The 13,461-nt window shown below is 43.1% G+C and overlaps 1 protein-coding gene across 1 annotated transcript; it reads right to left on the bottom strand.

Annotated features, from left to right (window-relative positions):
• Positions 1-6,728: 6,728 nt before the first annotated feature.
• ppp1r3aa (protein phosphatase 1, regulatory subunit 3Aa) lies at positions 6,729-13,325 on the bottom strand. The gene is made up of 4 exons (XM_015957423.3): positions 12,158-13,325; positions 11,712-11,770; positions 11,538-11,629; positions 6,729-9,666 (listed from the first exon to the last, which is right to left on the bottom strand). The coding sequence occupies exons 1-4, from the start codon at positions 12,937-12,939 to the stop codon at positions 6,859-6,861; spliced, it is 3,741 nt and encodes a 1,246-aa protein (XP_015812909.1). The 5' UTR covers positions 12,940-13,325; the 3' UTR covers positions 6,729-6,858.
• Positions 13,326-13,461: the final 136 nt, after the last annotated feature.

Raw genomic sequence — 13,461 nt, 5'->3', positions numbered from 1 at the left:
GGTCCGGGAACGCCTTGGGGTCCTGACGGAGGAGCTGGTGGAGGTGGCCGGGGGGAGGACGGTCTGGAGCTCCCTAATTGGGATGCTGCCTCCACGACCCGCACCCAGATAAGCGGAGGAAGACGACGACGGCATTCCATCCCTGAGTTCCGGGATTGAGCCAATATTCCTCGAAGGCTTGTTAATTTTCCGGTAAGCCAGGTAAACAGTCAGGCCAAACAGCAGGAATCCCGACACTAACACGATGAATATCCAGACATCTTCAGAATCTTCTACTGACAGTTGAGACAAGCAGATCAAGTTCCACTGTTTCCAGGAGTCCATGATATACCCAGCTGGCTCTGTTCCAGAGGGGCATCCGGGAGCCCCTTCTCCCATTCTCATCGTTGAAAAGATTTTGTCAATCGCATTGAAAGACCAACTGACCAGATCCATGTTTAATAATTTCCAGTTTCCAGTAAAAATGCAGAAAGTGCCGTGCACAGGCAGACAGGACACAAAGAGCCTTGGGAAAAGCAGGGAGGGAGAGGAGAAAAAAAGCGTCAGTACTCCCCAAGAGCTGGAAGAAGGAGGAAACCACAACACAGTTCAAGTTAAGGCTCCAAGTGGTAAAGCAAGAAACATCTCTGATACACAGAAGTGAATGGTGACATTAGTCAGAGTCAACCCACAGACCAGCACCAAAGACCTACAACATCATCCTGCTGCACATGGAGTCGCTGTGCATCGTTCAACTATTTAGCGCACTTTACTCAAGGAGATGCTGCATGTGAGAGTGATGCAGAGGAAGCCTTTTCTCTACCCACAGCACAAACAGAGCTGCTTGAGGTATGCTGAAGCACAATGGGACAAGCCAGCTTTGGAATAAGGTGCTGTGGACTGATGAAACTAAAACTGAGTTATTTGGCATAACAAGGGGTGTCATGTGGAGGGAAAAGAGCACAGCATTCCAAGAAAAACACCTGCTACCTAAAGTAAAACATGGTGGTGGTTCCATCATGCTGTAGGTTTGTGTGGCCAGTGCAGGGACTGGGAATCAGGTTTGATGGACACATGGATTCCACTCAATATCAGCAGATTCTGGAGACCATTGTACAGGAATCAATGACAAAGCTGAAGCTGCACCGTGGCTGGATCTTTCAACAAGACAATGCTGCACAACCTCTACTAAGGCATTGATGCAGAGGAACAAAAAGAACATTCTGGAATGGTCATCTCGGTGCCCAGACCTGAATGTTATTTTAAAATCTGTAGTGTGAGTTAAAGAGAGCTGTGCATGCTCAGAAGCCATCAAACCTGAATGCTAGACGTCTTGTAAAAAATAATGGTCCAAAGTACCTTCAGCCAGAATCCAGACTTGTTTAGAGGCTGTTATTTCTGCAAAAGGAGGATCTAATAAATATTGAGTTCATTTATCTTTTGTTGTGCCTAAATTTGTGCACCTGCCTCATTTTGTTTAAACACTTTCTGTAAATCCTATAAACTTTGTTTCCCTTCTCAAATATCACTGTGTGTGGGTCTCCTATTTGATATATTTAACTGAAAACTTTTTATCATAACAACCAACAATTTATACAGGAAAGTCATTCAGATTAGCACGGCTGCCCAAACCTTTGCACCCCCCTTTGTTAGTTTCACCTTTTAAGTTGAGTTACTGAGAAACAAACTTTGCAGATAGAGCATATTTTCAACTTTCATCTGTAATGGAGATCACAGCAGATTTATTGAAGCCTTTATCCTTTAAAATGGTTTTGTCATAGGTTTACATTGTTGAAAGCCACACAAGAGTTGGGTAGAAAGCATTTTAAGTTAAAAACTGCATTACATGGATGGGATTGTTGATGATGAACCAATACCTTTAAGTTCTACAGCCCCAAAAAAGCTGCTTTTGAGATTAAAGGTTGTCATGTTGTTACTGCGACTCAGAGGCCAATCTTCACCCATCTTTGCACAAGGCCGCAGGCTTAAAATAAAGAGAATTGGAAAAGATTTCTAGCTAATAGCACTTATCATTGAAAATGGAAGCAATGTCATATTTGTACTTTTACGTTTCAACCCTCGTCTAAAAGCACTTAGTCTGTTTCACATAGGAATCTGCACCTACATCTCACTGTTCACTTTAATTTACCACTGCATTCAGACATTGACATGGCTCTTTTTTTTCTGTCATTCTAGGCATAAGCATTTCACCAGAAAAGCCGAGGGACAAAACCCCAACCTTTCTGTTGGACCGCTGCCACTGAAAAACAAACTCATAAAAACAGAAAAAGCCTGCAGCCTTGGGTCAGCGGTAGCAAATCAGTGCAATCCCAAATGAAAAACGAATGACTGTGAAACTCCTTGTGCATCAACTTTTAAAGGCCAAATAGCAATGTCAGAGAGCCCAGTTGTCTCAGTGATGCAGGAACCTGTGGGCATATGGGGGTGTGGAGGTGCTGAGCATGCACAGTGAAGCAGGTGGATGAGACTTGAAGAGCTGCTTTAAGAAAGAGGCAGGCAAAGGTCCGGGGTCTCGGACAGGTGACACTTGAGCACCACCAGGGAGACTCCTGAAGCAGAGTGGAGGAAAAAGGAAAAGTTGTTCCCAGTCCAGTGAGAATGTGGACGATGCAGTCTGTCAGGTCTCTAATCTGTCAACAGAGCTCCTCTGGTCCCCTCAGGCCACACAAACACAGCACTACCTCAGTCTCTGCTCTCCTTCATTCACATACTCTGTCCTCGTGCACCCTCCTGCAGTCAGTAGTAGTGCATGCCACTGGCAGGTGATTTTTTTCTCTGGGAGAAAAGAAGCCCTTTTAGTTCATTTCCTGGGTTCTTCTACTGTATTTATTTATAATTTCCCTCTAAACCTTAGCATCATGCACTCAGTTTTTAATTTTAAATTAAGAGAGTCATAAATGTTTTATGCATTAATCAGAACAATGTGCTATCCATTAGGAAAGTGTTACCATACTGACCTCTGCTGGAAGTATGGTGGTATCACACATTGAAAGAGATGGGCTGCTATTTCCTACACTTTAAATCAGGGATAGCCAACTCCCTTCCCCGAGGGTCGGTGTCCAGCAGGTTTTAGTTGTTTCCCTGCTTCAACACACCTGATTTTAATCAGCAGGTGGCTGCTGCAGAGCTTGATGAGCTGCTGAACAGGTGAATCAACTGTGTTGGAGCAGGGAGACAACTAAAACATGCTAGATACCAGCCCTCGAGGAAGTATGGAAGAGGATCGGGTCACTGAAGAGAAAAACAAAAAGAAAAACAATTCTTACTTTCTTTTCTTAGAAGTCAAAAAGGTGTCAAAATTGTGAGGAAAAAAGTCAACATCTTTTGTAAATTTTAAAAATACCGGAACAGAAACATCAATATTCTTCAGTGAGGAATAAATAATAAATATTTCCATGTGTTGTGATTTGTATTTCCTCAAATTATCAGCATCCAGCTGTGAGCAAAGACATTTACTGCTGTCGTAACAAAGCTATGTTGACTGTTATTGGACTCCAGAGACTTGTGTTGAATGCGAGTGGAACATACTCATGAGAATGTCGCTCACATGATGATGCGTGCGTGCCTGCTCTCACACCCTCGCGTTCACACGTACGCAGGAAATAATAGCACGCATTCGCACATGACCAGCTAATTTTATGACCTCTTTCATGTAGCTTAATGGACAAACGCTGGTTTTATCACCACTGAATAACTGACCTATTTCTTAGCCTCCTAATAATCTGAAAGTCATCCAGCGGTCCGACCTTTGCAGAGAAATCCACCTGACCTCACACGAGTATGGTGGGTCCCCAGACCCCATGGAGATAATCCTGTATACACTTTGTAACGTGAGGGGACGAATGTGGAGGGCATCAACGCGTGATGACAGATTCTCATTTTAGTCATCTATCACAAGGTTCAGGGTGCGATCCAGGGAGTCGGATATCCACGGTCACCTCAGGAATCCTCAGAAGCCTGAGATGAACCCGATTAGAACTGTTCCTGCTAAAAAAAATAAACCCACCCTCTAATGAGGGTTTTATTGCTCTACTTGTCGGCTATATCTCTTGCTGTCCTCTCAGCGTGTTCTTGATGCTTTCTTGTGCAGGACTGATTCATTTAAGGTCCTTGACTTTTGTAAATATTAATGTTTACATGCATTGTACTTCTTGACAGTTTACATTTTGACAGTTTTATTGCATTTTGCAACCTTCTTTTTATCTTATTTGTTTTACACCCAAATCATACTTTTGGCATCCAGTGTTGGCAGCAAAGAAAGAATTTAATTCCACAGGGAAAACGTGTTTCCTACAGCACAAATAACCATAAAGCTGTTAATCGCGAGTCTCTGAGTGACCACAGAATTTATATTTCTTCCCAGTTTCTCAGTTTCTTCCTATCACTGCCCTTGTCTGCACATGGTTATAGTAGACGTGCCAGGTTAGCACTGTGACTGCTCACAGCAGTGCTCTATGAAGAGTAGCCCTCTGCTCTGCCAACTCTGGCCTTTTTCCAGCTAGATAAAAGTGCCAGCATGAAACCGAACCAGCATACAAAAGGTCAACATGCCCTCGAAGGGATCAAGTAACTCCTGCGTAGGTGCGGTGTCACTCAAGAGGCCGGCTCATCACAAACAGACTCAAAACTACACATCTTTGAAAAAGTGAGACAGAACTATTAAAATGTTCAGATTTTAAACTCTAAAGATTTTTGACAGTGTACTACACATTTATCATTCTTCAGCTAGAGATCGATTTGTCTCCTCAAGACAAACCACTCAGCAGGACGGGGACGGTCCATTCTGTTCTGCCAAAATTCTCCTGGCTCAACCGTAACAGCATGTCCCTGTGTAACCCACCGATGTTGGATCAAATAAAAGTGAGGGGAAACCGAGACCAGCTCTGTGTCTAGGGCACTTTGTCTTGTTCTTTAAGCTATTCTTAAACAAATTTTGCAGTTTATGGGACATGTTGTCCTGGTGAGGGAGGGTGAGGACAGCCACATGCAGTACCTGGACTTAAATGAAAATACGTCTGGTTTTAGAAAGCTTTCAGAGCCCTCAAACTTTGTTTTAGAAGAAATGCTGCAAAGACACAAATGGTTAATTAATGTGTTGGTCCTCTAATTTTTGAAAAAATACATTAAAGCACCCCTTCAGTCAACAAAAGCATGAAGAAAGGCTCCATAACATTTTTAAACTTTCTGCAAAAGTGAAGATTAACAAAAATAAATAAATAAATAAATAAATAAACATTGTTTTAAAAAGTACGACCTATTCAAATTAAACAAGAAAACATTCCCTGAAACAGCTCTATTGGTGTATATATCTCGTAAATGAAAAACCTTTTTGTGTCACAAATATTTCCTTTGTTGAAGAAAATCCCAGAAAGCTTATTTTGATTATGTGTTTGTTTATTTGGTACATTGTGAAGTCACATTGGGCCCATAAAACACAGCAAATGCACACACACATACACAAAAACTTCTGTGAGAATCCTGTAATAAACGCAAATGTGATCTGCACTTGTATTTGGAGTTTGATGCTTAAGTTCCTAATGTAAATCAGTTATGGTAACACTTCACAATAAGGGTCTCTTCATTAACGTTACTTAGTACATTACTAAGCATTAATAAACAATGGTTCCATTTATTAATGTTCCCAGTGTTGTTAACTATTAAGTGTCCTTAATGTTAGGACAAAGGGCCAGGGGTTGCATCTGCTTAATGCATTACACAATATGGTTAAGCAGTTGTTAATCCTTTATTAAACAGTTGTTAATGCTTAACAAAGCACTAAGTAATGTTAAAGTTAGTGTGTATTTTCCTAGCACTAGGGGGCAGTACATGCATTTGAGGGTAGATTTACACCATATCCCCGTGTCTGTCGCTAGTTTAAAAAAAATTACGATAAATGTTTTTACCTGTGGAGCAGAAAGCATGCTGCCTCGCCGTGACGCCTCAGACTTTGATGGTCCTTCAGTTAGTTCAATCAAGAGAATGCAACGCTGATGCTAGTTTTCTCAACCAAAAATACATTGCATCTCTTTTTCGATTCTGTTCTTTCACATAGATTTTGTAAAGAGTTTAGCAGTTTTGTTATTAAATTTGTGCTTCCTACTGCCTAAATGTTTTCGTACGTGATAATGCAACTTCCGTAAGTTGTATGCCCAGCCATTCATCTACTGTGACATCATCGACAGGCGCAGAACACAGAGCCGACCAGATGGAAACACGGCGTCTAACGTGGCAACCCCAAAGACATTAGACCTGTGCTCCATTTACTTTAGATTCGATTTTTAGGGTTATATGTTTCAAAGTCACCAATACTTTTCAACCACTGGGCATCATTTTATTCATTTTCAGTAAAGTTTTGATAGATATTTCCAGAGATTAAAGGTAAAACACACTTTAATAAAGGACCCTTATTGTACAGTGTTGCCTCAATTATTATCAGTCAGTTAGCTTGTTTCATCCTTACTGCACCTCACAGATGTGTTCAACATCAGGGCTAGATTTACCACTAGAATGGGCAAACATATTAAAAATGTTATAGCACTAACTAAGAATTGATCAAAGCTTCAGTGAGAACAAAATTGATGAAAAGCACTAAAGATGGACGCCTTTTTTTTCTTTATTGAGTTACAAGCTGCAAAAAGCTTGCTATTTTTGCAGTAATTACTGGAAGAGTAGGAATATCAAAAAGGCAAAAACAACCCCCCCCCCCCCCCCCCCCCCCCACCACCACCACCACCACACACACACACACACACTGCCGGCAATACACTGTGGTCGTACGAACACACAGTCAGGATATATTGCAGATCATTTGCTGGACTGATGTTCTGAAAATACTACGGTAATTTGGGGAAAAAAAGCTTATCCTGTCATCCCATTGGCCACCGTCATCCGGTGTCTCTTCCACGTATAAACCCACCAACACACTGAAAATATGTAGAGAGCAAAGAATGCCGGGAAGTCATAGACGAAGACGACGACAAAGAACCCCCCGACCAACAGGGTGCAGATTAGAAGTCTGGTTATGTGGCTGATGGTGTATAATACAGTCCACCATAAAAGGGCGTCGGACTGTTTTAACTTCTCGGAGGAGGGGTGCAGTTGTTGGGACGATCGATCCAAACTGTCTTTACGAGCAAATACATAGTCTTCCATTTGGGCGTCTGCTTCCAGGCGAGTGACTGATCTGGCTTTGATTTGGGAGCAGTTCCCTTGATCCTTTGGAGAGAAGAAAGCTTGGGCGGATTCAAACAATGGCTCAACGTTCCGAGCAGCTAAAGCGCCTGAGAGATCAGGGCTATGATGAGCACTTGAATCCAAATCGGAGTGTAATTCAGAGATATTTTGCTCTGCCACATTAAGGGACTGACTTCTCTGTTTTGGAGGGTACTCGTTGCTTTCTATCGCTATGGTTGGCTCTAGGCCTTCACTGATACTCCAGTTTGGATCTGTGGGTAATTCTGTAAAGGAAAACACTCCTGAGTCAAAAGTATCTTCGTCAAAGAGAAGATGGCAGCTTTGCGTAGTATCTGTCAGCCTCATCCTCACTTCATCAGCGGTATTTTTGAGTGTACTGGAAGGTTCTTGAACAAAGACCCCCTCCCAAATCTTGGTCGCCAGATTTTCTCCAAATCTTTCGATGAAATCCATTTCCAGCCGTGCCTCTTCAAGTGCAGCACTGTTTCCTGCTGTAATGGGGTCTTTTGCTCCATTTGACAGTTTTTTGTGTTCGCCACATGGAGAGCTCTCAACTTCTGCTGACGATTCTTGTTCCTTCCATGCGTTCTCGCCTCCCCCCCGAGGGCTCTCTGCATTACCCATCATCTCCCTTATTGCCTCTATTTTAAGCTTTCCAATACTGATGCTTTCATGTTCCCGACTCAGATCTTCCTCTGTTCCTCCTGATGCTTCAGGTTGCCGTTCTGTTGAAGTGTCACTCTTTGCAGCGTTCTGCTTTGCTGTAACTTCTTCGGCACTTATTTCACAACTTATTTCATCCTTTCGACTCTTCAGCTCTTGCTGGGAGTGATTCCATCTCAATTCAACCACTTCCAGGTGCTTTGAGTTGGATTTACCCATCGGACAGGCTATTGGACAGGCTATTGGTGTTTCATGGATAATTTGTGAACCATTTTCTGATTCTGTTGCATCCACCATGGATGTAACTTTTGCTGAAGCGGTTATTTCTTTTATCTCCATTGCTTTTTCCTCTCTTGACTGATTTAATACTTGCTGTCCTGTTTCAGACTTCAGGTCATCATTTTGATCTGTCTGTGCTAATTCCTCACTATTTTCCACAACTTCTTTTTCTTCTGCTTTGTTTTCTGGACCGTGTTCAACTCCTTTAGTTAGACTGACTCGGTCATATGTTTGGCAGGGGTGGTCACCATTTTGGTAGCACCCAAATTCCTTACCCTGCACTTCATCTACACATTTTATGGTTTCCTTCAGGCCAAATATTTCCACTTCTTTAGAGACTTTGCTTTCCATATAGTTCATCGTGATTGCCTCCTCCACTCCTTGTCTGGCTGCAGAAAAGACATACCTCGCCCCATCCTTTGTCTCCTGTCTGACTGTCTCCCTAAATGCCAGCATGTCATCCACTGCATTGTGTGCAGTGCCGGTAACCTCTCGCTCCCAGTTGGAAGAAAGCCCCTCATCCTGCCTTGCTCCTTGTGAGATCCTATCAACAGTGCTGGCATTGTGCGACTCCTGCATTGCTGTCATGTCTGTTGTCTGTGACTCCCCCGAGCTTGTTACCAAGTCAGCTGTGTGCAACGTGAAGGGCTCATCTCCTCCTATTCCTGATGCTATTATTCCCTCACTTTCCTGATCCCAGACCTCGTGCTTGTGACATTCAGCCGGACTGTCAGAGTCATCGGACAGAGACGCTGCCCTCTTGAGAGTAGATTCCAGTGGAGTGTCTGTTACGGGGTTTGTCTCTGACCTTTGGGAAGCATCTTGTGTTGCTGTGTTGTCGTCTCCCGGGCTGCTGACACATGCCTCCTCCGGCTGATAATCTTTACTGTTCAAGGCCGACAATGGTTCACAAGAGCCTGACAGCGGTTGACACGCAGCGAAGGTGTGTGAGGCAGTGGGTGTATCTGTCCTCGCCTGAAAATCTCGAAACTCTCGACTTTCTGCTGAATATTGAATTTGCGGCTCCTTATCATTCGAGGGAGACACCGACGCTGCTGTCTGGAGCCATTCTGACTCGGGAACGTCAGAGCGGTCCTTGCAGCTGGGCCCATTAAGAAAAACCTGCCATACGTCACTCACAGAGGTTCCTTTGCTGCTGTTTTCATCAGTTTTCTTCCACATATCATTAACTGATTTTTCTTTTGACGGGTTGGACAAAGTCACTTTAGGTCTCCCAGTCAAGATGTCATCTACATCAGCAGTCCCAGAACTCCCAGGCGGGTGGTTGTTCCAGTCCAATGTGAGTAAAGGAATTTGATGATAGGTGAGTACCTGAGGACTCTCACTCGATTGGATATTTTGACATTTGTGGATAGAGTCACCCCGTGGAGCAGGTGTGTGCTGGGAAACCGTTTGACCCGGGGCCGAGTCATGTGAACATGCCTTTGGCTGTTGCGGCCTCGTCTTGAGGAGGTAGTCGTTCACACGAGCCAAACGAGTCGCTCTGCGGCGGCTTTTTACACTTTCCACCTGTTGAAAAGACCAAAAAAGTCACAGGTCAAGCTGATCTGAAAAAGAAAACCGCCTGCCCTATTTGTTGTCAATCTTTAACACCACAATTTCCAGAGAGTTCTGGCATTTACTGAACACTTTTTGACACGTACCATTGCTGTCATGATGCAACACATGGCAACCCAGCTGAAATTTCCCTTCAAACCCCTATTTTGGTTCACATCAGCATCAGTTTTTCCTGCATGTTTACGAACAGGTTCCACCTATTATTGGATGTTTGCACGTGAGCTATGTTAGACCTCTTCTCAAGTGTCAGGTTAGCCGACATTCCATATCTCCCAGAGAATAACTCAACATATTTAGGTAAGATATGCATCTGCGGCTCTGTTGTCGCTCACAAACACACACCTACAAAAACATGCTGCTTAACTTTAACTACAGTTGAGTTGTCTAGCGTTAAAGTGCCTTGAACAGGTGAAACTTAAACATGATGATATGGTGCAAAAGTCTGTTTATTTCAGAAATTCATCTTAAACTTAGAGCCCTTATAAAAGCTCAGGAACCCTTTGCAGGTAGATTAATCAGCTGATTAGAGTGTGACGCTTAGAAGATTAAACTTTTTCACAACATTCAAATTGTCTCAGATTTTGAATTTAGGGGTTTCATAAGCTGTAAGCCATGATCATCACCATTATCACAAATAAGGCGTGAAATATCTGGCTTTACATGGAATGAGTCTATCTCTTGTATTAGTTTGACCTTTTAAGTTGAATTACTGACATAAATGAACTTTGCACGACATAATTCTCCGTGTTTCATCTGTATAATAGTTGGCAGTGGTTTCCGTCAAATGATAAGATCTTAGTAACAGAAAAAATGTGTTAAAGGTGTGGTTCACTGAACATTTGTTTATTACAATTTCTGATTAGTTTTTCATGCAGGCTGAACGTGAAAATAGTCTCCTACACCTATCTCCTGCATTAGCTTCTGAAAGAAAATAGAAGGATTTGAAAATCTTGAGATCTACGTCACACTTTCACTTAACATTCATTGATTCACCCATATTGACTTGCGATGGGGAAGGCTGTTGTTGGTTTAGCGCCCAAGAAACGGCAGAGAACGTCTCGGCCAGCCAAAGCTAACTGTTAGCATTAGCAACTCCACAACACAGCAGAACTCCTCCAGGCTTGTGTTCTATGTGGAGATAGAACAAAGCAAACAGAGTAAGCCCCTCAGAGGCTAAATGTAAAAATCCTGCTGTCTGAAGCTACTTCCTCCTCCAGGTGTCTTGTACTTCCTGAAACAAGCGCATCTGACCTATTCCCCTCAGAGGATGACTCACAAGGCATTCATTGGTACAACTGCAAATTTAGAGATTAAACAAGTGAACTACGCCTTTAAAATGTCTAAATGTTGTAATCTAAATCTAAATGCTGTGCTGAAAACAAATTCCACCAACTTGTTGTGTGATCATTAATAAATGAATCTGAATCTAAATGCAAATGTGATCGTTTTAATCACGTTTTGGATTCCAGATGTAAAATGCAACCAGAGTACAGTCAGGATGAAGAGATCCCCTTCTAACATCTGAAATTCCTTACAATGGTTAAAATGGGAGAATCTATTTAACTACTACCGATCAATCATCGGTGATCTTGTTTGCATTCTCCATGCACATTAACAATCGACCCAAGACTAAACAACTTCACCACATCTTTCCATCAAAGGGAATCAGAGCCGTTAGATAGGGGATCTCTTCGCCCTACCTATGTTTGATGGGATATTTAGTTTTTTTTTTTTTGTGTGGTCTGAAATTAAAATTCAATTAACTATTGAGTCTAACATGTTCACATTTATGTGTCATTATGTTTCCAACTTAAGAATCTCACCCAAGGTTTTTGTTCTTCCACATGAACTGGTTTTCCTGCAGTGTCCACCCTTTCCCCTCCAGACTTTTCTGCTTTATGTGCTGCTTCCGCATCTATAGAAACAAACAAAGGAGGGAAAACTGACACATGCATGCAGATGTGCAGAATGCAGGTGTGAAAGTGTTTCATACACACCTGCTGCAACAACATTTGTGCTAACTGTGTCCTTGGTGTTTTCCTCTGCATCTCCATTCCTGTTGATCAAATAAACAGTGAAATGAAAAGAAAGTCTGGTCTTTAACTCCCCTGGAAACGCCTGTGCATGATTCATAAAACTAGCACGTTTTATCAGAGAGTGACCAACGAGGAACATTTCTCGTTCCTCCACGCTGCAGAAATACGTCATGGAAACCTGCACAGATGTCGAACCATAAAAGGGGATTATGTGTCCTTCAGGCCAAACTCCCCTCTCTATGTTGTTACATAACACTGTAGTGTAAACAGACAGCAGAGTTTATCACTGTCACCTTTGGTTAATGAGGAGAACAGCACAAGGTAAACAGATTGCTCACTCTCTCTTACCCTTTACATTCAGATCAAAAAAAGGAAAAATGAAGCTTCCTTGCTTCCTATTTTCTCACCTAGCCTTGAGACAGCTCCTTTTGCTCCTGTAGCTGCTGCCCCCCTCTTCTGCTTGGGCCACATGCTCTTTAGTTAGTCCCTTTTGGTGGCAGAACAGCACATAGTTCATCTCTTGGTTATTAGCCCAAAAAGTGCCCAATGGAGTTTCATAGCGGAGACAAAACTCTAATCTTGTGGACCCTTTCTTAAAGGGGGGAACCAAAGTGTACCTGAAGGTAAACCTGTCGGTTTTCATGTCACTGGAGCCAGGAACGTACTCTGCCAGAAGGTCAAAGTAGCTCCTCCAGCAATCCAGAGTCACCCGGGCGTAGACACTTTTGTTATAGCAGAGGTTGAGCACCCTGATGTTTCCACGGAGGGTGGTGGTGCCTGGGAGAAGCTCAATGCTCTCCAGCTCAAGCATCTGTGTGTTTAGCCGCTGCTCCAGCTCCTCCAGGGATGCAGGGACCACAAACAGGCAAGAAAGGTAAAACTCTTCAGACGTGTGGGTCAACTTTCTTCCATTGCACCAGATGACCTCTGACCCCGCCACTTCTGCATTATCAAACTCCTTAACTGAAACCAGGTCCAGGCCGAAAGCATCTGCAAATGAAACCTTCCTGCGGAGGACCGGAGGGGGCTCTGGTTCCGCGTCCTCATCCGTCTCCTCCTCCGTGGTGGAACTTGCCAGAGACAAGGCCTCACATCCTTCGTCGTCTTGCTCACTACCTATTTTCCCATCTCCTTCATTCTCAGACATCACCCGTGGCTCTTCATAGGGCTGCACGTACAGGGCCTCCATGGTCTGAGAGGCAACTGTGCGTCTAGCTGGCGGGGTGGCACTCAGCGGAGTGGCCTAAGCCTGGCTACAGTGATACTGTATCAGGAGGGGAGAGCAGGAAGAGGACGTGACTTGACAGATGGAGTTCGGTTACAGCGAGTCTGAGCCAGGCCTATTAATAGGACAGCTAAACAGGGCTGACTATTTACCCTTTCAGTCACTCGCTCCAAACATATTTGCTAGATTCAGACGTGCAGAATATTAAAAAATAACATTATAATGTTGCATTTCCTCATCAAAAGGTGTTCATATTTTCTGTGAGTGTACACCTACCCCACCCCCAGAACTAGGATGAATCAGGGAATGACCATCAATGCTGTTGTTCTTCATTAAAATGAACGTAACTGAAGCTCCAAAGTCACAATTTCTTGTAAATAAACCTTAAAGCTCCAAGAATTTAAGTGTTTCTTTCAGTCATGAATGTCATTTTAACCTCTGTTAAATATCACATATTAACCACTAAGGGACAGCTTTAAAAAAAAA

Source organism: Nothobranchius furzeri, chromosome 1 (assembly GCF_043380555.1).
Source record: "Nothobranchius furzeri strain GRZ-AD chromosome 1, NfurGRZ-RIMD1, whole genome shotgun sequence".
Taxonomy (NCBI): Eukaryota; Metazoa; Chordata; class Actinopteri; order Cyprinodontiformes; family Nothobranchiidae; genus Nothobranchius; species Nothobranchius furzeri.
Note: the sequence above shows the minus strand (reverse complement) of the source record. Positions and strands in the feature narration are given on the sequence as shown.

Excerpts from the sequence above, each read along its gene's own strand:
- ppp1r3aa (XM_015957423.3), bottom strand. The coding sequence starts at position 12,939 with ATGGAGGCCCTGTACGTGCAGCCCTATGAAGAGCCACGGGTGATGTCT. Across the intron at positions 11,771-12,157 it reads AGGAGCTGTCTCAAGGCTAG|GAATGGAGATGCAGAGGAAA; the intron begins GTGAGAAAATAG and ends TTTGATCAACAG. Across the intron at positions 9,667-11,537 it reads TGGAAGAACAAAAACCTTGG|GTGGAAAGTGTAAAAAGCCG; the intron begins GTGAGATTCTTA and ends TCTTTTCAACAG.